Raw genomic sequence first — 22836 nt, forward strand, 5'->3', positions numbered from 1 at the left:
CGGCTCTGGAGGATTCTGGGTGATGAGCGGGAGAGGTGACTGCTGGGACATTATACAGGACGGCTCTGGAGGATTCTGAGTGATGAGAGGAGAGGTGACTGCTGGGACATTATACAGGACGGCACTGGAGGATTCTGGGTGATGAGCGGGAGAGGTGACTGCTGGGACATTATACAGGACGGCACTGGAGGATTCTGAGTGATGAGCGGAGAGGAGACTGCTGGGACATTATACAGGACGGCTCTGGAGGATTCTGGGTGATGAGCGGAGAGGTGACTGCTGGGACATTATACAGGACGGCACTGGAGGATTCTGGGTGATGAGCGGAGAGGTGACTGCTGGGACATTATACAGGAGGGCACTGGAGGATTCTGGGTGATGAGCGGAGAGGTGACTGCTGGGACATTATACAGGACAGCACTGGAGGATTCTGGGTGATGAGCGGAGAGGTGACTGCTGGGACATTATACAGGACGGCACTGGAGGATTCTGGGTGATGAGCGGAGAGGTGACTGCTGGGACATTATACAGGACGGCACTGGAGGATTCTGGGTGATGAGCGGAGAGGTGACTGCTGGGACATTATACAGGACGGCACTGGAGGATTCTGGGTGATGAGCGGAGAGGTGACTGCTGGGACATTATACAGGACGGCACTGGAGGATTCTGGGTGATGAGCGGAGAGGTGACTGCTGGGACATTATACAGGAGGGCACTGGAGGATTCTGGGTGATGAGCGGAGAGGTGACTGCTGGGAGATTATACAGGACGGCACTGGAGGATTCTGGGTGATGAGCGGAGAGGTGACTGCTGGGACATTATACAGGACGGCACTGGAGGATTCTAGGTGATGAGCGGAGAGGTGACTGCTGGGACATTATACAGGACGGCACTGGAGGATTCTGGGTGATGAGGGGAGAGGTGACTGCTGGGACATTATACAGGACGGCACTGGAGGATTCTGGGTGATGAGCGGAGAGGTGAATGCTGGGACATTATACAGGACGGCACTGGAGGATTCTGGGTGATGAGGGGAGAGGAGACTGCTGGGACATTATACAGGACGGCACTGGAGGATTCTGGGTGATGAGCGGAGAGGTGAATGCTGGGACAATATACAGGACGGCACTGGAGGATTCTGGGTGATGAGCGGAGAGGTGACTGCTGGGATATTATACAGTACGACACTGGAGGATTCTGGGTGATGAGCGGAGAGGTGACTGCTGGGACATTATACAGGACTGCACTGGAGGATTCTGGGTGATGAGCGGAGAGGTGACTGCTGGGACATTATACAGGACGGCACTGGAGGATTCTGGGTGATGAGCGGAGAGGTGACTGCTGGGACATTATACAGGACGACACTGGAGGATTCTGGGTGATGAGCGGAGAGGTGACTGCTGGGACATTATACAGGACGACACTAGAGGATTCTGGGTGATGAGCGGAGAGGTGACTGCTGGGACATTATACAGGACGGCACTGGAGTATTCTGGGTGATGAGAGGAGAGGTGACTGCTGGGACATTATACAGGACGGCACTGGAGGATTCTTGGTGATGAGCGGAGAGGTGACTGCTGGGACATTATACAGGACGGCTCTGGAGGATTCTGGGTGATGAGCGGAGAGGTGACTGCTGGGACATTATACAGGACGGCACTGGAGGATTCTGGGTGATGAGCGGAGAGGTGACTGCTGGGACATTATACAGGACGGCACTGGAGGATTCTGGGTCATGAGCGGAGAGGTGACTGCTGGGACATTATACAGGACGGCACTGGAGGATTCTGGGTGATGAGCGGAGAGGTGACTGCTGGGACATTATACAGGACGGCACTGGAGGATTCTGGGTGATGAGAGGTGACTGCTGGGACATTATACAGGACGGCACTGTAGGATTCTGGGTGATGAGCGGAGAGGTGACTGCTGGGACATTATACAGGACGGCACTGGAGGATTCTGGGTGATGAGCGGAGAGGTGACTGCTGGTACATTATATAGGACGGCACTGGAGGATTCTGGGTGATGAGCGGAGAGGTGACTGCGGGGACATTATACAGGACTGGAGGATTCTGGGTGATGAGAGGAGAGGTGACTGCTGGGACATTATACAGGACGGCACTGGAGGATTCTGGGTGATGAGCGGAGAGGTGACTGCTGGGACATTATACAGGAGGGCACTGGAGGATTCTGGGTGATGAGCGGAGAGGTGACTGCTGGGACATTATACAGGACGGCAATGGAGGATTCTGGGTGATGAGCGGAGAGGTGACTGCTGGGACATTATACAGGATGGCACTGGAGGATTCTGAGTGATGAGCGGAGAGGTGACTGCTGGGATATTATACAGGACGGCACTGGGGGATTCTGGGTGATGAGCGGAGAGGTGACGGCTGGGACATTATACAGGACGGCACTGGAGGATTCTGGGTGATGAGCGGAGAGGTGACGGCTGGGACATTATACAGGACGGCACTGGGGGATTCTGGGTGATGAGCGGAGAGGTGACGGCTGGGACATTATACAGGACGGCACTGGAGGATTCTGGGTGATGAGCGGAGAGGTGACTGCTGGGACATTATACAGGATGGCACTGGAGGATTCTGAGTGATGAGCGGAGAGGTGACTGCTGGGATATTATACAGGACGGCACTGGAGGATTCTGGGTGATGAGCGGAGAGGTGACGGCTGGGACATTATACAGGACGGCACTGGAGGATTCTGGGTGATGAGCGGAGAGGTGACTGCTGGGACATTATACAGGACGGCACTGGGGGATTCTGGGTGATGAGCGGAGAGGTGACGGCTGGGACATTATACAGGACGGCACTGGGGGATTCTGGGTGATGAGCGGAGAGGTGACGGCTGGGACATTATACAGGACGGCACTGGAGGATTCTGGGTGATGAGCGGAGAGGTGACTGCTGGGACATTATACAGGACGGCACTGGGGGATTCTGGGTGATGAGCGGAGAGGTGACTGCTGGGACATTATACAGGACGGCACTGGAGGATTCTGAGTGATGAGCGGAGAGGTGACTGCTGGGACATTATACAGGACGGCACTGGAGGATTCTGGGTGATGAGCGGAGAGGTGACTGCTGGGACATTATACAGGACGGCACTGGAGGATTCTGAGTGATGAGCGGAGAGGTGACTGCTGGGACATTATACAGGACGGCACTGGGGGATTCTGGGTGATGAGCGGAGAGGTGACGGCTGGGACATTATACAGGACGGCACTGGAGGATTCTGGGTGATGAGCGGAGAGGTGACTGCTGGGACATTATACAGGACGGCACTGGGGGATTCTGGGTGATGAGCGGAGAGGTGACGGCTGGGACATTATACAGGACGGCACTGGAGGATTCTGGGTGATGAGCGGAGAGGTGACTGCTGGGACATTATACAGTACGGCACTCGGGGATTCTGGGTGATGAGCGGAGAGGTGACGGCTGGGACATTATACAGAACGGCACTGGAGGATTCTGGGTGATGAGCGGAGAGGTGACTGCTGGGACATTATACAGGACGGCACTGGGGGATTCTGGGTGATGAGCGGAGAGGTGACGGCTGGAACATTATACAGGACAGCACTGGAGGATTCTGGGTGATGAGCGGAGAGGTGACTGCTGGAACATTATACAGGACGGCACTGGAGGATTCTGGGTGATGAGCGGAGAGGTGACTGCTGGAACATTATACAGGACGGCACTGGAGGATTCTGGGTGATGAGCGGAGAGGTGACTGCTGGAACATTATACAGGACGGCACTGGAGGATTCTGGGTGATGAGCGGAGAGGTGACTGCTGGAACATTATACTGGACGGCACTGGAGGATTCTGGGTGATGAGCGGAGAGGAGACTGCTGGGACATTATACAGGACGGCACTGCAGGATTCTGGGTGATGAGCGGAGAGGTGACTGCTGGAACATTATACAGGACGGCACTGGAGGATTCTGGGTGATGAGCGGAGAGGTGACTGCTGGGACATTATACAGGATGGCACTGGAGGATTCTGGGTGATGAGCGGAGAGGTGACTGCTGGGACATTATACAGGACGGCACTGGAGGATTCTTGGTGATGAGCGGAGAGGTGACTGCTGGGACATTATACAGGAGGGCACTGGAGGATTCTGGGTGATGAGCGGAGAGGTGACTGCTGGGACATTATACAGGACGGCACTGGAGGATTCTGGGTGATGAGCGGAGAGGTGACTGCTGGGACATTATACAGCACTGGAGGATTCTGGGTGATGAGCGGAAAGGTGACTGCTGGGACATTATACAGGACGGCACTGGAGGATTCTGGGTGATGAGCGGAGAGGTGACTGCTGGGACATTATACAGGAGGGCACTGGAGGATTCTGGGTGATGAGCGGAGAGGTGACTGCTGGGACATTATACAGGACGGCACTGGAGGATTCTGGGTGATGAGCGGAGAGGTGACTGCTGGGACATTATACAGGATGGCACTGGAGGATTCTGAGTGATGAGCGGAGAGGTGACTGCTGGGACATTATACAGGACGGCACTGGAGGATTCTGGGTGATGAGCGGAGAGGTGACTGCTGGGACATTATACAGGACGGCACTGGAGGATTCTGGGTGATGAGCGGAGAGGTGACTGCTGGGACATTATACAGGACGGCACTGCAGGATTCTGGGTGATGAGCGGAGAGGTGACTGCTGGGACATTATACAGGACGGCACTGGAGGATTCTGAGTGATGAGCGGAGAGGTGACTGCTGGGACATTATACAGGATGGCACTGGAGGATTCTGGGTGATGAGGGGAGAGGTGACTGCTGGGACATTATACAGGACGGCACTGGAGGATTCTGAGTGATGAGCGGAGAGGTGACTGCTGGGACATTATACAGGACGGCACTGGAGGATTCTGGGTGATGAGCGGAGAGGTGACTGCTGGGACATTATACAGGACGGCACTGCAGGATTCTGGGTGATGAGCGGAGAGGTGACTGCTGGGACATTATACAGGACGGCACTGGAGGATTCTGAGTGATGAGCGGAGAGGTGACTGCTGGGACATTATACAGGACGGCACTGGAGGATTCTGGGTGATGAGCGGAGAGGTGACTGCTGGGACATTATACAGGACGGCACTGGAGGATTCTGGGTGATGAGGGGAGAGGTGACTGCTGGAACATTATACAGGACGGCACTGCAGGATTCTGGGTGATGAGCGGAGAGGTGACTGCTGGGACATTATACAGGACGGCACTGCAGGATTCTGGGTGATGAGGGGAGAGGTGACTGCTGGGACATTATACAGGACGGCACTGGAGGATTCTGAGTGATGAGCGGAGAGGTGACTGCTGGGACATTATACAGGACGGCACTGGAGGATTCTGGGTGATGAGCGGAGAGGTGACTGCTGGGATATTATACAGGACGGCACTGGAGGATTCTGGGTGATGAGGGGAGAGGTGACTGCTGGGACATTATACAGGACGGCACTGGAGGATTCTGGGTGATGAGCGGAGAGGTGACTGCTGGGACATTATACAGGACGGCACTGGAGGATTCTGGGTGATGAGAGGAGAGGTGACTGCTGGGACATTATACAGGACGGCACTGGAGGATTCTGGGTGATGAGCGGAGAGGTGACTGCTGGGACATTATACAGGATAGCACTGGAGGATTCTGGGTGATGAGTGGAGAGGTGACTGCTGGGACATTATACAGGAGGGCACTGGAGGATTCTGGGTGATGAGGGGAGAGGTGACTGCTGGGACATTATACAGGAGGGCACTGGAGGATTCTGGGTGATGAGCGGAGAGGTGACTGCTGGGACATTATACAGGAGGGCACTGGAGGATTCTGGGTGATGAGGGGAGAGGTGACTGCTGGGACATTATACAGGACGGCACTGGAGGATTCTGGGTGATGAGCGGAGAGGTGACTGCTGGGACATTATACATGACACTGGAGGATTCTGGGTGATGAGCGGAGAGGTGACTGCTGGGACATTATACAGGAGGGCACTGGAGGATTCTGGGTGATGAGGGGAGAGGTGACTGCTGGGACATTATACAGGACGGCACTGGAGGATTCTGGGTGATGAGCGGAGAGGTGACTGCTGGGACATTATACAGGACGGCACTGGAGGATTCTGGGTGATGAGCGGAGAGGTGACTGCTGGGACATTATACAGGACTGGAGGATTCTGGGTGATGAGCGGAGAGGTGACTGCTGGGACATTATACAGGACGGCACTGGAGGATTCTGGGTGATGAGCGGAGAGGAGACTGCTGGGACATTATACAGGACAGCACTGGAGGATTCTGGGTGATGAGCGGAGAGGTGACTGCTGGGACATTATACAGGATGGCACTGGAGGATTCTGGGTGATGAGCGGAGAGGTGACTGCTGGGACATTATACAGGACGGCACTGGAGGATTCTGGGTGATGAGCGGAGAGGTGACTGCTGGGACATGATACAGGACGTCACTGGAGGATTCTGGGTGATGAGCGGAGAGGTGACTGCTGGGACGTTATACAGGACGGCACTGGAGGATTCTGGGTGATGAGCGGAGAGGTGACTGCTGGGACATTATACAGGAGGGCACTGGAGGATTCTGGGTAATGCGCGGAGAGGTGACTGCTGGGACATTATACAGGACAGCACTGGAGGATTCTGGGTGATGAGCGGACAGGTGACTGCTGGGACATTATACTGGACGGCACTGGTGGATTCTGGGTGATGAGCGGAGAGGTGACTGCTGGGACATTATACAGGAGGGCACTGGAGGATTCTGGGTGATAGGCGGAGAGGTGACTGCTGGGACATTATACAGGACCGCACTGGAGGATTCTGGGTGATGAGAGGAGAGGTGACTGCTGGGACATTATACAGGACGGCACTGGAGGATTCTGGGTGATGAGCGGAGAGGTGACTGCTGGGACATTATACAGGAGGGCACTGGAGGATTCTGGGTGATTAGGGGAGAGGTGACTGCTGGGACATTATACAGGACGGCACTGGAGGATTCTGGGTGATGAGCGGAGAGGTGACTGCTGGGACATTATACAGGACGGCACTGGAGGATTCTGGGTGATGAGGGGAGAGGTGACTGCTGGGACATTATACAGGACGGCACTGGAGGATTCTGGGTGATGAGCGGAGAGGTGACTGCTGGGACATTATAAATGACGTCACTGGAGGATTCTGGGTGATGAGCGGAGAGGTGACTGCTGGGACATTATACAGGACGGCACTGGAGGATTCTGGGTGATGAGTGGAGAGGTGACTGCTGGGACATTATACAGGACGGCACTGGAGGATTCTGGGTGATGAGCGGAGAGGTGACTGCTGGGAGATTATACAGGAGGGCACTGGAGGATTCTGGGTGATGAGCGGAGAGGTGACTGCTGGGACATTATACAGGACGGCACTGGAGGATTCTGGGTGATGAGCGGAGAGGTGACTGCTGGGACATTATACAGGACGGCACTGGAGGATTCTGGGTGATGAGCGGAGAGGTGACTGCTGGGACATTATACAGGAGGGCACTGGAGGATTCTGGGTGATGAGCGGAGAGGTGACTGCAGGGACATTATACATGACGGCACTGGAGGATTCTGGGTGATGAGCGGAGAGGTGACTGCTGGGACATTATACAGGACGGCACTGGAGGATTCTGGGTGATGAGCGGAGAGGTAACTGCTGGGACATTATACAGGATGGCACTGGAGGATTCTGGGTGATGAGCGGAGAGGTGACTGCTGGGACATTATACAGGACGGCACTGGAGGATTCTGGGTGATGAGCGGAGAGGTGACTGCTGGGAGATTATACAGGACGGCACTGGAGGATTCTGGGTGATGAGCGGAGAGGTGACTGCTGGGATATTATACAGGACGGCACTGGAGGATTCTGGGTGATGAGCGTAGAGGTGACTGCTGGGACATTATACAGGACGGCACTGGAGGATTCTGGGTGATGAGCGGAGAGGTGACTGCTGGGATATTATACAGGACGGCACTGGAGGATTCTGGGTGATGAGCGTAGAGGTGACTGCAGGGACATTATACAGGACGGCACTGGAGGATTCTGGGTGATGAGCGGAGAGGTGACTGCTGGGACATTATACAGCACTGGAGGATTCTGGGTGATGAGCGGAGAGGTGACTGCTGGGACATTATACAGGACGGCACTGGAGGATTCTGGGTGATGAGCGGAGAGGTGACTGCTGGGACATTATACAGCACTGGAGGATTCTGGGTGATGAGCGGAGAGGTGACTGCTGGGACATTATACAGGACGGCACTGGAGGATTCTGGGTGATGAGCGGAGAGGTGACTGCTGGGACATTATACAGGACAGCACTGGAGGATTCTGGGTGATGAGCAGAGAGGTGACTGCTGGGAGATTATACAGGACGGCACTGGAGGATTCTGGGTGATGAGCGGAGAGGTGACTGCAGGGACATTATACAGGACGGCACTGGAGGATTCTGGGTGATGAGGGGAGAGGTGACTGCTGGGACATTATACAGGACGGCACTGGAGGATTCTGGGTGATGAGCGGAGAGGTGACTGCTGGGACATTATACAGGACGGCACTGGAGGATTCTGGGTGATGAGAGGAGAGGTGACTGCTGGGACATTATACAGGACGGTACTGGAGGATTCTGGGTGATGAGAGGAGAGGTGACTGCTGGGACATTATACAGGACGGCACTGGAGGATTCTGGGTGATGAGCGGAGAGGTGACTGCTGGGACATTATACAGGACGGCACTGGAGGATTCTGGGTGATGAGGGGAGAGGTGACTGCTGGGACATTATACAGGACGGCACTGGAGGATTCTGGGTGATGAGCGGAGAGGTGACTGCTGGGACATTATACAGGACGGCACTGGAGGATTCTGGGTGATGAGCGGAGAGGTGACTGCTGGGACATTATACAGGACGGCAATGGAGGATTCTGGGTGATGAGCGGAGAGGTGACTGCTGGGAGATTATACAGGACGGCACTGGAGGTTTCTGGGTGATGAGAGGAGAGGTGACTGCTGGGACATTATACAGGACGGCACTGGAGGATTCTGGGTGATGAGCGGAGAGGTGACTGCTGGGACATTATACAGGACGGCACTGGAGGATTCTGGGTGATGAGCGGAGAGGTGACTGCTGGGACATTATACAGGACGGCACTGGAGGATTCTGGGTGATGAGGGGAGAGGTGACTGCTGGGACATTATACAGGACGGCACTGGAGGATTCTGGGTGATGAGGGGAGAGGTGACTGCTGGGACATTATACATGATGGCACTGGAGGATTCTGGGTGATGAGGGGAGAGGTGACTGCTGGGACATTATACAGGATGGCACTGGAGGTTTCTGGGTGATGAGGGGAGAGGTGACTGCTGGGACATTATACAGGACGGCACTGGAGGATTCTGGGTGATGAGCGGAGAGGTGACTGCTGGGACATTATACAGGACGGCACTGGAGGATTCTGGGTGATGAGCGGAGAGGAGACTGCTGGGACATTATACAGGACGGCACTGGAGGATTCTGGGTGATGAGCGGAGAGGTGACTGCTGGGTCATTATACAGGACGGCACTGGAGGATTCTGGGTGATGAGCGGAGAGGAGACTGCTGGGACATTATACAGGACGGCACTGGAGGATTCTGGGTGATGAGCGGAGAGGTGACTGCTGTGAGATTATACAGGAGGGCACTGGAGGATTCTGGGTGATGAACGGAGAGGTGACTGCAGGGACATTATACAGGATGGCACTGGAGGATTCTGGGTGATGAGCGGAGAGGTGACTGCTGGGACATTATACAGGACGGCACTGGAGGATTCTGGGTGATGAGCGGAGAGGTGACTGCTGAGACATTTTACAGGACGTCACTGGAGGATTCTGGGTGATGAGCGGAGAGGTGACTGCTGGGACATTATACAGGACGGCACTGGAGGATTCTGGGTGATGAGCGGAGAGGTGACTGCTGGGACATTATACAGGACGGCACTGGAGGATTCTGGGTAATGCGCGGAGAGGTGACTGCTGGGACATTATACAGGACGGCACTGGAGGATTCTGGGTGATGAGCGGAGAGGTGACTGCTGGGACATTATACAGGAGGGCACTGGAGGATTCTGGGTGATAGGCGGAGAGGTGACTGCTGGGACATTATACAGGACGGCACTGCAGGATTCTGGGTGATGAGCGGAGAGGTGACTGCTGGGACATTATACAGGACGGCACTGGAGGATTCTGGGTGATGAGCGGAGAGGTGACTGCTGGGACATTATACTGGACGGCACTGGAGGATTCTGGGTGATGAGCGGAGAGGTGACTGCTGGGACATTATACAGGACGGCACTGGAGGATTCTGGGTGATGAGTGGAGAGGTGACTGCTGGGACATTATACAGGACGGCACTGGAGGATTCTGGGTGATGAGCGGAGAGGTGACTGCTGGGACATTATACAGGACGGCACTGCAGGATTCTGGGTGATGAGCGGAGAGGTGACTGCTGGGACATTATACAGGACGGCACTGGAGGATTCTGGGTGATGAGCGGAGAGGTGACTGCTGGGACATTATACAGGACGGCACTGGAGGATTCTGGGTGATGAGCGGAGAGGTGACTGCTGGGACATTATACAGGACGGCACTGGAGGATTCTGGGTGATGAGTGGAGAGGTGACTGCTGGGACATTATACAGGACGGCACTGGAGGATTCTGGGTGATGAGAGGAGAGATGACTGCAGGGACATTATACAGGACGGCACTGGAGGATTCTGGGTGATGAGCGGAGAGGTGACTGCTGGGACATTATACTGGACGGCACTGGAGGATTCTGGGTGATGAGCGGAGAGGTGACTGCTGGGACATTATACAGGAGGGCACTGGAGGATTCTGGGTGCTGAGCGGAGAGGTGACTGCTGGGACATTATACAGGATGGCACTGGAGGATTCTGGGTGATGAGCGGAGAGGTGACTGCTGGGACATTATACAGGACTGGAGGATTCTGGGTGATGAGCGGAGAGGGGACTGCTGGGACATTATACAGGACGGTACTGGAGGATTCTGGGTGATGAGCGGAGAGGTGACTGCTAGGACATTATACAGTACTGGAGGATTCTGGGTGATGAGCGAAGAGGTGACTGCTGGGACATTATACAGGACGGCACTGGAGGACTCTGGGTGATGAGCGGAGAGGTGACTGCTGGGACATTATACAGGACGGCCCTGGAGGATTCTGGGTGATGAGCGGAGAGGTGACTGCTGGGACATTATACAGGACGGCCCTGGAGGATTCTGGGTGATGAGCAGAGAGGTGACTGCTGGGACATTATACAGCACTTGAGGATTCTGGGTGATGAGTGGAGAGGTGACTGCTGGGACATTATACAGGAGGACACTGGAGGATTCTGGGTGATGAGAGGAGAGGTGACTGCTGGGACATTATACAGGACGGCACTGGAGGATTCTGGGTGATGAGCGGAGAGGTGACTGCTGGGACATTATACAGGACGGCACTGGAGGATTCTGCGTGATGAGCGGAGAGGTGACTGCTGGGACATTATACAGCACTGGAGGATTCTGGGTGATGAGCGGAGAGGTGACTGCTGGTACATTATACAGGACGGCACTGGAGGATTCTGGGTGATGAGCGGAGAGGTGACTGCTGGGACATTATACAGGAGGACACTGGAGGATTCTGGGTGATGAGCGGAGAGGTGACTGCTGGGACATTATACAGGACTGGAGGATTCTGCGTGATGAGCGGAGAGGTGACTGCTGGGACATTATACAGGAGGGCACTGGGGGATTCTGGGTGATGAGCGGAGAGGTGACTGCTGGGACATTATACAGGAGAGCAATGGAGAATTCTGGGTGATGAGCGGAGAGGTGACTGCTGGGACATTATACAGGAGGACACTGGAGGATTCTGGGTGATGAGCGGAGAGGTGACTGCTGGGACATTATACAGGACTGGAGGATTCTGGGTGATGAGTGGAGAGGTGACTGCTGGGACATTATACAGGACGGCACTGGGGGATTCTGGGTGATGAGCGGAGAGGTGACTGCTGGGACATTATACAGGACGGCACTGGAGGATTCTGGGTGATGAGTGGAGAGGTGACTGCTGGGACATTATACAGGAGAGCAATGGAGGATTCTGGGTGATGAGTGGAGAGGTGACTGCTGGGACATTATACAGGAGGACACTGGAGGATTCTGGGTGATGAGCGGAGAGGTGACTGCTGGGACATTATACAGGACTGGAGGATTCTGGGTGATGAGTGGAGAGGTGACTGCTGGGACATTATACAGGACGGCACTGGGGGATTCTGGGTGATGAGCGGAGAGGTGACTGCTGGGACATTATACAGGAGGGCACTGGGGGATTCTGGGTGATGAGCGGAGAGGTGACTGCTGGGACATTATACAGGACGGCACTGGAGGATTCTGGGTGATGAGTGGAGAGGTGACTGCTGGGACATTATACAGGAGAGCAATGGAGGATTCTGGGTGATGAGCGGAGAGGTGACTGCTGGGACATTATACAGGACGGCACTGGGGGATTCTGGGTGATGAGCGGAGAGGTGACTGCTGGGACATTATACAGGACGGCACTGGGGGATTCTGGGTGATGAGCGGAGAGGTGACTGCTGGGACATTATACAGGACGGCACTGGAGGATTCTGGGTGATGAGTGGAGAGGTGACTGCTGGGACATTATACAGGAGAGCAATGGAGGTTTCTGGGTGATGAGCGGAGAGGTGACTGCTGGGACATTATACAGGAGAGCAATGGAGGATTCTGGGTGATGAGCGGAGAGGTGACTGCTGGGACATTATACTGGAGGATTCTGGGTGATGACGGTGTCGTTGTTGTCAGGTTCCTATAAGGTGTCAGGACGTCGCTGTCTATCTCTCCATGGAGGAGTGGGAGTATCTAGAAGGACACCAGGATCGGTACCAGGCCGTGATGATGGAGGAGCTCCGGCCTCTTACACCACGAGGTGAGCAGCGAGGCTCCTTGTTGGCTCCGGTGGATGTGATGACGTCTCTCCGGCGTCCTCCTATAATAGATGAGTTTTCTCCAGACTTCCTCTGGTTTTCTCTACATTTTCTCCGTCTGACAACAGCTTTCATTTCCCTGATTATTTTCTTCTGATCTGTGAGTCGCGGTTTCTCCGCTGTCGTCTCGTCTTCATCAGTCTTGAGTCTTCGTTCTCTTCTTTCAGAATCTTTCTCCTTCCTTAGAGCATCGGTCACATTTTCTCTACAGATGTTCCGTCCTTCTCTCCGTTCTCTCCTGTGAGTTCTTTCGGTCTATAAGTCTGTTGTGGATTATTACTCAGCAGAGTCGGGGTTAATTTACGGATGATTTTCCCCCTAATCCGCTGTCGCTTGTCCGTCCCTCAGAATCGGTGCAGGCTCAATGTCGTCATCAGTAGTGGTCGGCGTCCGGCTCCTCCCTCTTGGCTGACACTTGTGTCACCTTCCTTGGACTCCTCCTTCATTCTCTCTTCTTCTTTGTGACAAATCACTTTCTCCGTTCTGTGCACAAAGTCCTGGATAAATATCGGCCCCGGACCGTCCCTCAGACCTCGGGACACGAGTCGCTGTCCTGACATAAAGATGGAACGTGGTGGAGCCTATCACCCGTCAGTCTGACATGGAGGCTTTCCAGCCGTTCTCCGGCCCCGCGTCTATTCACCACTCGCTCTGCAGGCGTAGAAGCACAGAACTCTCCGTACTGGAGGAGGTCGGATCACCGCGCACTGCTCTCTATAGGGGGTAGTGTTTCTCATTGGGGAGAGTGACATTTCTGAGTACAGAGTTAGGGGCCATACAATCCCCCATGGGACATAAGATATGCAAATTTCCTCTTCCCAGATGCAGAGAAGGGGTCTCTAGCGCCACCTACAGGAGGCAGCGATCCTAGGCCTCCAATATCAACATTTCAATCCCATTCTGATGGGACAAAATTTTTCCATATTTGCATTTTTTTTTCTTGTTTAATTAAAAAAAAAATTCCAACAAAGGAACAAACCACAACCACTTTTTTACTGAGAAACTGCGAAAGAGAGGGGCTAGAAGATTGCGGCGTCTGGTTTCACAAACTCCTGTGTTATGAATGGGTCACCAAGGAGAAAAAAGCAATACAAGTTAAGCCACAGAAAACCAGAGAGGTTGGTAACTATGCAGATTGCAGATCCCTGATCTTACCACACAACTAGCAGTAGCCGTGGAGCGTGCCTACGATGTTCCCAGACGCCTCGTCACGGCCGGAGGACTACATAAGCCTAAAGCAAGAAAAGGGAAAACTAACTGCCCCAGAGCAGACCCCAAAGGAATAGATAGCCCCCACACATGTATTGACGGTGAAACAAGATGAAGGCACAAACACAGGCAGGAAAATAGGCTGAGCAAATGATGGGGCCCAAACTAACTAGACAGGAAAGGAAAGACACTGTCTGCAACCTGCAAAAAACCCCACAAAAATAATGTCCAACACTTCTGATAGCAAAATTAACCCTGAAGTCACTAGACTTCTCCCACTATATCAGCACTCTGAAATATTCTGAGACAGAGCAAAAAGAGACCGAACTAGTAAGGGACAAAAAGCCAATTGGCAAAATACTGATAAATAAGAGTGGAAATTCAGCTCATCCCCCAGCCGGGGCTGGCAGATCACACAAAAAACTGAATAGACCAACAAAATCAAGTGTGAACATTAGCAGAAAAACTTAGCTTTAGATGACTGGAACAGAGCTGAAAACCAAGAGCTGACAAGCCAGAAGGAATCACCAGCAACTGAATAGGGCGTCAGCTGTCTTAAATCCAATCTGAGAATCCTGAGATCCAGTCGTCATCCTCATTCTCAGGTGGCAGATCTCCACCGATCAAACCAGCCGCACCACCTCCCGTCACCACCAGAGGGAGTCCAGAAGGGGAACTCACAACTGGTGAACCAGAGAATGAACTCACAACACTCTTGCTCTGGTTAGAAGTACGTCACCATCTTATTAAACAGTTCAGGTTTTTCCGTGGCTAGAAGTGCAAGGGTTAATGTATTCAGTTGAGCCCCTGGAGCTTTCCTACTTGGATTGTCTCAGCTGTTCAGTGTTGGCCGCTCACCTCTGGCACTTGGGGATTGCCAGTGTTAGTTCTTCTGCCTGGTTCTGGAGATGGAGGTGAAGTTTGTGGTTGGAGTTAGAGTTTGGCGATTTGGTCTGGAGTATGTTGCTTGGAGTTTTGTCTGTGTGTACATCCTCATCTTCTATTTGGTTTCTCCTTTCTTTAATTCCCATGTGTCCCACACTGGTGAGTGTATTTTGTATGGTTTTTTTTTTTCATTTAACCCTTTCCTTCTTTCCTTGTTTGTCTGGTGTGTTCCTATTCACTTAACCTTCCCACTACCAGTGGTGGGGGAGGGGACAGGGACAAGGTAGATAAAGGAACATAGCAAGAAGCAAGAACCCAGCATCTCCACTTTCGGGAGTAATCCGGTGGAAAGGCGTAGATAGGGCGCCCCTAGTTCTAGGGACCTGGTTAGCGCCCAAAGTCCCAACACCAACTTGACACAGCCAGTACCACTGCTACAAAATTAAAATACAAGGCAAATGCATTTCGAACGTGTGTCCTTAATCATTGCACAATAAAAGTGTTGTCACATCCTGGTACTGACACCTGATGAAAAAGAACCAACTAAAGCTCTATTGGGTCAACAGGTGAATTTTAATTGTATAAAATTACAAAGAATTTAGACAGATTATTCATTATGATATATAAGATCTCATCTTATATTAATACTCAAAGGCGATTCAGTTTCAAAATATTACCCGCCACGTTTCCGGGTTAATCAGTTTACGCTTGTAATCTCCACCCTTAAGCGGTTGTTTAACCTTCTCAATGCCATGTACTCTAAATGAAGAAACATCTCCATTATGTTTCATTGCATAGTGTTTTGTTACTGTTGCGCTTTTAAGCACGAATTTCTTGATATCGTCAAAGGTGTCTCCTGATGCATACTTTAAAGGAACCTGTCGTGCAGCCAACATACTGCAGGTTACAAGTAATACAAATAGTTAAATAGACAATGTCGTATTACAATTTATATTGTCATATTGTACAGTATTGTAAATGTGTATTAAATGCAACATGATAGTAGTCATAAATATAAGTAATGGGGAGCAAAACTCCACATTTAAAATGCAAAAGGAAAAGAGGAAAACTCTAAAATTGGTTTTGTAAATTTTGTTGGAAAAATTACAAATTTATAAACTTTTAACAAAAAAAGACATATGGTAAATGTTAAATACACTACACAAAATAGTTAATCCATACAGTGACTTGGAAAATTATTCACCCCTTTGGCTTTTTAGTTGGTTTGTTACATTACAACTTGTGTTTAAATAATTTTGTGATCCGATTTGTGTGTGTGAAAACGCACTTTTTATATTTGGCATACAGGCGGTTCTTCCTTAGCCTCTGCAGAACTTTGCGAACATCTTTATGGTGTGGAGGCATGTCAGGAGAGAAGAACAGGATATCGTCCAAGTATACTACTCCCCAACTATAGAGAAGATAGTGGAGGATGTCTTCACCAGTTCTTGACAGGCAGTCCAAAACAGCATAACACCGTACTCTTAGTGACCATCATGAGTATTAAAGGCCGTTTTCCATTCATCTCCCTGGCGAATTCAGATGAGGTTGTATGTCCCACGAAGGTCAAGTTTCATGAAGCCTCTGGAACCTTTAAGGCGATCGAACAGCTCGGAGATGAGAGACAGAGGGTATTTATTTTTTATCGTAATTTGATTTAGGCTCCTATAGTCGATACAGTTTCGTCCATCTTTACGAAAAAGAATCCTTCTCTGGCCGGCAAAGAAGATTTCTGCATAGATCTCCTAACAAGCTTTTCTTCAATATATTCTGACATGTCTCAAGTTTCAGCCTGCAACAGAGGGTAGATTTTGTCTCGATAAAGAGACGTCCTTGGAAGGAGATTGATAGGGCGGTCATATGGCCTATGAGGTGGTAGTGTCTCAGCCTCCTTTTTGTCAAAGACATCGGTGTACATCCAATAAGGTGAAGGCAGACCAGGTAGGTTAACTGGAGAGGCCGGAGGTCGAGCAGGAGGAATGGGAACCAAGCAGATTTATTGCCATCCCTGTCCCCAACGGAGGACCTCCCCAGAACTCCAATCCAAGATGGACTCATGTCTCCGCAGCCATGGCAAACCTAAAAGCAGAGGATGAGAGAGACCTGACAGCACATAGTGAGTCTTGCTGGGTGATCAGCCTTTGAAAGGTGGTAGCTAAATGCACAGATCATTTTTTGCAAGTCAACTCTTTGGTCCACTTCTGGAACCTGATGTCTATCTGGATTGCCAGGGACACAAGGACATCCAGTGAGGTAGGTATCTACCAATCAGCTAGTTTGTCCTTGATTCACCTGGAGATGCCCTCCCAGAAGGTTGCCACCAGAGCCTTATTATTTCAAGTGAGTTCGGATGACGAAAATGAACCGCAAAAAGGCCCACAGTGAGGGTACCATGGCGTAACCTGAGTAAAGAAGCTGCAGAAGAAACTTAGCCAGGCTTGTCGAAGACTTTATGGAAGTCTTCTAAGAAGGACTGGAGGCTCCAGACCAAAAGGATCCCCTCTCTCCCACAGAGGATTGAGCCATGCTAGGATTTCACCAGATAGATGGGACATGATGAAAGCCACTTTGGCTCTGTCCGAGACGAGCTAATGAGCCAGGAGTTCAAATTGCAGCATGCACTGGTTGATAAACGCCCTCCCAAAACACAGGGCAAAATCCACAGCTAATAGGCAGGTGGGCACAGTTGAAAAGCACGACAAGATACATGTACTGTGACCTGAGAACTAGCAAGTGTGTTAGACATGCAAATAACATTGCTCAGGCATCTCCATGCTGGAGAAGGTGCCTGAAATAGGAGTCCTCAAGCTACCGTCTGGAGACACTTTAGGGAAGTGCACGCAGCCCCTTTAAGAGAGGAGAAGCTTGCACATGCACACCACAAGCACAGTGCCCGGGGATCTGCACGCAACCCGGGCAGGCGCCGAGCCGGAAGGAGGAAACAGAGCGGAACGGAGCCATGGTGATGAGTAAACCAGTTTTTGCAAGGTAAGAGGGACAGAAGGCAGAGACACTGGCACTGCTTCCAACACAAACTTTAACCCCTTCACCCCCAAGGGTGGTTTGCACGTTCATGACCGGGCCAATTTTTACAATTCTGACCACTACCTTTATGAGGTCATAACTCTGGAACGCTTCCATGGATCCCGGTGATTCTGACATTGTTTTCTCGTGACATATTGTACTTCATGATAGTGGTAAAATTTCATTCAAATAACTTGCGTTTATTTGTGAGAAAAACGGAAATTTGGCGAAAATTTTGAAAATTTTGCAATTTTCCAACTTTGAATTTTTATGCCCTTAAATCACAGTGATACGGCACACAAAAAACTTGATAACTAACATTTCCGACATGTTTACTTTACATCAGCACAATTTTGGAACCAAAATTTTTTTTTGTTAGGAAGTTATAAGGGTTAAAAGTTGACCGGCGATTTCTCATTTTTACAACACCATTTTATTTTTACAGACCACATCACATTTGAATCCACTTTGAGGGGTCTATATGATAGAAAATACCCAAAAGTGACACCATTCTAAAAACTGCACCCCTTAAGGTGCTCAAAACCACATTCAAGAAGTTTGTTAACCCTTTAGGTGCATCACAGGAATTTTTTTGAATATTTAAAAAAAAAATGAACATCTAACTTTTTTTCACAAAAAAAATACTTCATGTTCAATTATTATTATTATTATTTTTTATTTTACCAAGCGTAACAGGAGAAATTGGACCCCAAGAGTTATTGTGCAATTTGTCCTGAGTACGCTGATGCCTGATATGTGGGGGGAACGACTGTTTCGGCGCATGGCAGAGCTCAGAATGGAAGGAGCGCCGTTTGACTTTTTCAATGCAAAATTGGCTGGAATTCAGATCGGACACCATGTCATGTTTGGAGAGTCCCTGATGTACCTAAACAGTGGAAACCCCCTACAAGTGACCCCATTTTGGAAACTAGACCCCCCAAGGAACTTATCTAGATATGTGGTGAGAACTTTGAACCCACAAGGGCTTTACAGAAGTTTATAACGTACAGCGGTACAATTAAAAAAAAATCATATTTTTTCCACAAAAATGATCTTTTCACCCCAATTTTTATTTTCCCAAGGGTAACAGGACCCTAAATGTTATTGTGCAATTTGTCCTGAGTACGCTGATACCCCACATGTGGGGGTAAACCACTATTTGGGCGCATGGCAGAGCTCGGAAGGGAAGCAGCGCCATTTGACGTTTTTGGCTGGAATTGAGATCAGACACCATGTCGCGATTGGAAAACCCCTGATGTACCTAAACAGTGGAAACCCCCCACAAATGACACCATTTTGTAAACTAGACCCCCCAAGGAACTTATCTAGATGTGTGGTGAGCACTTTGAACCCCCCCAGTGCTTCACAGAAGTTTATAACGCACAGGCGTGAAAATAAAAAATTCGTATTTTTTCCACAAACATGATCAATTAGTCCCCAATTTTTTTATTTTCCCAAGGGTAACAGGAGAAATTGAACCCCAAAAGTTGTTGTCCAATTTGTCCTGAGTAAGCTGACACCCCATATGTGGGAGAAAACTACTGTATGGACACACGTCGGGGCTCGGAAGGGAAGTAGTGTTTTGGAATGCAGACTTTGATGGAATGGTCTGCGGGTGTCATGTTGCCTTTGGAGAGCCCCTAATGTACCTAAACAGTGGAAACCCCCACAAATGACCCCATTTTGGAAACTAGACCCCCTAAGGAACTTATCTAGATGTGTGGTGAGCACTTTGAACCCCCAAGGGCTTCACAGAAGTTTATAATGCCCAGGCATGTCCAATTTGTCATGAGTACGCTGACACCCCATATGTGGGAGAAAACTACTGTATGGACACACGTCGGGGCTCGGAAGGGAAGTAGTGACGTTTTGGAATGCAGACTTTGATGGAATGGTCTGCGGGTGTCATGTGCATTTGGAGAGCCCCTAATGTACATAAACTATTGAAACTCCCCACAAGTGACCCCATTTTGGACACTAGACCCCCGCGGAACTTATCTAGATGTGTGGTGAGCACTTTGAACCCCCAAGTGCTTCACAGAAGTTTATAACGCTCAGATGTGAAAATAAAAAAATCATTTTTTTCCACAAAAATGATATTTTTGCCCCCAATTATTGGGGGCAAATTGGACCCCAAAAATTGTTTTGCAATTTGTCCTGAGTAGGCTGATACCCTAAATGTGGGGGTAAAACACTGGGCGCATGGCAGAGCTTGGAAGGGAAGGAGCACCATTTGACTTTTTCAACTCAGAATTGACTGGAATTGAGATCAGACGCCATGTTGCATTTGGAGAGCCCCTGATGTGCCCAAACAGTGGAAACCCCCAACTCTAACTCCAACCCGAACTCCAACACACCCCTAACCCTAATCTCAGCCCTAACCCTAACCCTAATGGGAAAATGGAAATACATACATTTTTTTTATTTTATTATTTTTCCCTAACTAAGGGGGTGATAACGGGGGGTTTGATTTACTATTTATGGCGGTTTTTATGTTTGGTAGCTGTCGCACGCTAAAAGACGCTTTTTATTGTAAAAAGTTTTTGCATCACCACATATTGAGAGCTATAATTTTTCCATATTTTGACCCACCGAGTCATGTGAGGTCTTATTTTTTGCGGGACGAGTTGACGTTTTTATTGGTACCATTTTCGGGCATGTGACATTTTTTGATCGCTTTTCATTCCGATTTTTGGGACGCAGAATGAACAAAAACCAGCGTTTCATGAATTTCTTTTGGGGGGATGCGTTTACACTGTTCCGCGTGCGGTAAAATTGATAAAGCAGTTTTATTCTTCGGGTCAGTACGGTTACAGCGATACCTCATTTAGGTCGTTTTTTTATGTTTTGTCGGTTTTATGCAATGAAAACTTTTATATAAAAAATAATTATTTTTGCATCGCTTTATTCTGCGAGCTATAACTTTTTTATTTTTTCGCTGATGATGCTGTATGGCGGCTCGTTTTTTGCGGGACAAGATGACGTTTTCAGTGGTACCATGGATATTTATATGCGTCTTTTTGATCGCGCGTTATTACACTTTTTGTTTGGCGGTATGATAATAAATCATTATTTTTTTGCTTCGTTTTTTATTTTTATTTTTTAAGGGGTTCGCTAAAGGGGTTAACTAATGGGACAGTTTTATAGGGTGGGTCTTTACGGACGCGGCGATACCTAATATGTGTACTTTTATTGTTTTTTTTTATTATTATTTATTTCCAAAAAATGGATTTATTGGGGGAATATTTTTTTTTTTTTCTAATTTATTTGGCGATTTTTATTTTTTTTTTTTTAAATTATTTTAACACTTTTTTTATTTTTTTTTTTACTTTATTACATAGTCCCAGGTGGGACATCACTGTCCTGTGACAGATCGCTGATCTGTCACATCACAGATCACTGTGACAGATCAGCGATCTGTCACAGGCACTACTGCAGACTTCCTCATGCCTGTGCTTTGCAGGCACTGAGGAAGCCAGCTTCCTGCAGGCCCCCGAAGGCCCCCGTCGCCATCTTGGATTCGGGGGCCTGCAGGAAAGGAGCCCCCCGCAGCAGCGCTGCACATTGCGCTGCCGTGGGGGGCTCAGGGAAGCACGGAGGGAGCCCCCTCCCTGCCGATGCTTCCCTTTAACCCCCGGTACACCGCGATCATGTTTGATCGCGGTGTGCAAGGGGTTAACGTGTCGGGGGCGGTCCGTGACCGCCCCTGACACATTGTGCCGGGTGTCAGCTGTGATAATCAGCTGACACCCGGCCGCGATCAGCGGCGCTCACCACGTGGGCGCCGCTGATCACGCTAGACGTACTATCCCGTCCATGGGCATAGGGGCCCGGGTCCCATGGACGGGATAGTACGTCGGATGTCAGGAAGGGGTTAAAGAGGACTTGTCACTTTCTCTAAAAATTGAGTTAGATTCCTTGTAAAAAGCCCTAAGCTCCCCTGATTCTTCCGCTGTTTTCCGTTTTGCACTGCGTCATTCTTGGCAGAGATATTCAGATTTGTTCCTTTTGGAGCGCACCATGTGAAATCTCTACTCTGCAGTCCAGCTGGGCTTTCTTCAGAGTCTTCTCTAGGGACATTCGCTTTCACTCCTCCCAGATGCTGCTAATCCCAGCTCGGCATCTGATCTAGCAGTCTGAGGCTGCCAAGCTGTGGTTGTCAGCATCTGAGAAGACTGGAGAAAGCACATGTCACCAGAGATGACTAAAGAACTCTGAGATTTCACATTGTGTGCTTCAGGAGGAACAAATGTGGATATTCCTGCAATGGAGTGACGCAGCGTAAAAGCACGGTTATGTACCGGTATTCTTGGAAGCCCGTGACAGCACTACGAGAGAGGGGATCTGCCCTTCAGGAACAGGAAACCTACAGATAGGAAAAGGCGGAACCTCTCCCACGCATCAGTTGGATTACAGAGCTTGAGAAGACTTCCTTTGTTAATGCCACAAAATATATACACAACCTGAACAATTTAACCCACGTGAAAACTTATAAGCGGAAGAAGTGTGCACCCACACGTGAAGGGAGGGAACTAAGGGTGCTGTCATGGGCTTTCGAAAAATACCATTTCCGGTGCGTAACGTAATGCTTTATTCGGACTCCCATGACAGCAACACGAGAGAATTACAGAGATGTAAACGCTATCT

At 50.3% G+C, this 22836-nt stretch overlaps 1 protein-coding gene across 1 annotated transcript in view; it reads left to right on the plus strand.

Moving 5' to 3' along the window:
- The window catches only part of LOC141073094 (uncharacterized), a 160164-nt gene that overhangs the window by 129528 nt on the left and 7800 nt on the right, over window positions 1–22836 (plus strand). The window contains exon 3 of the mRNA XM_073560430.1: window positions 12890–13013. Coding sequence (XP_073416531.1) covers window positions 12890–13013 — 124 coding nt within the window. The remainder of the gene's footprint in view (window positions 1–12889; window positions 13014–22836) is intronic.

The sequence above is a fragment of the Dendrobates tinctorius genome, unplaced genomic scaffold (genome assembly GCF_039654945.1).
Source record: "Dendrobates tinctorius isolate UK_male_01 unplaced genomic scaffold, ASM3965494v1 ptg000296l, whole genome shotgun sequence".
Lineage (NCBI taxonomy): Eukaryota > Metazoa > Chordata > Amphibia > Anura > Dendrobatidae > Dendrobates > Dendrobates tinctorius.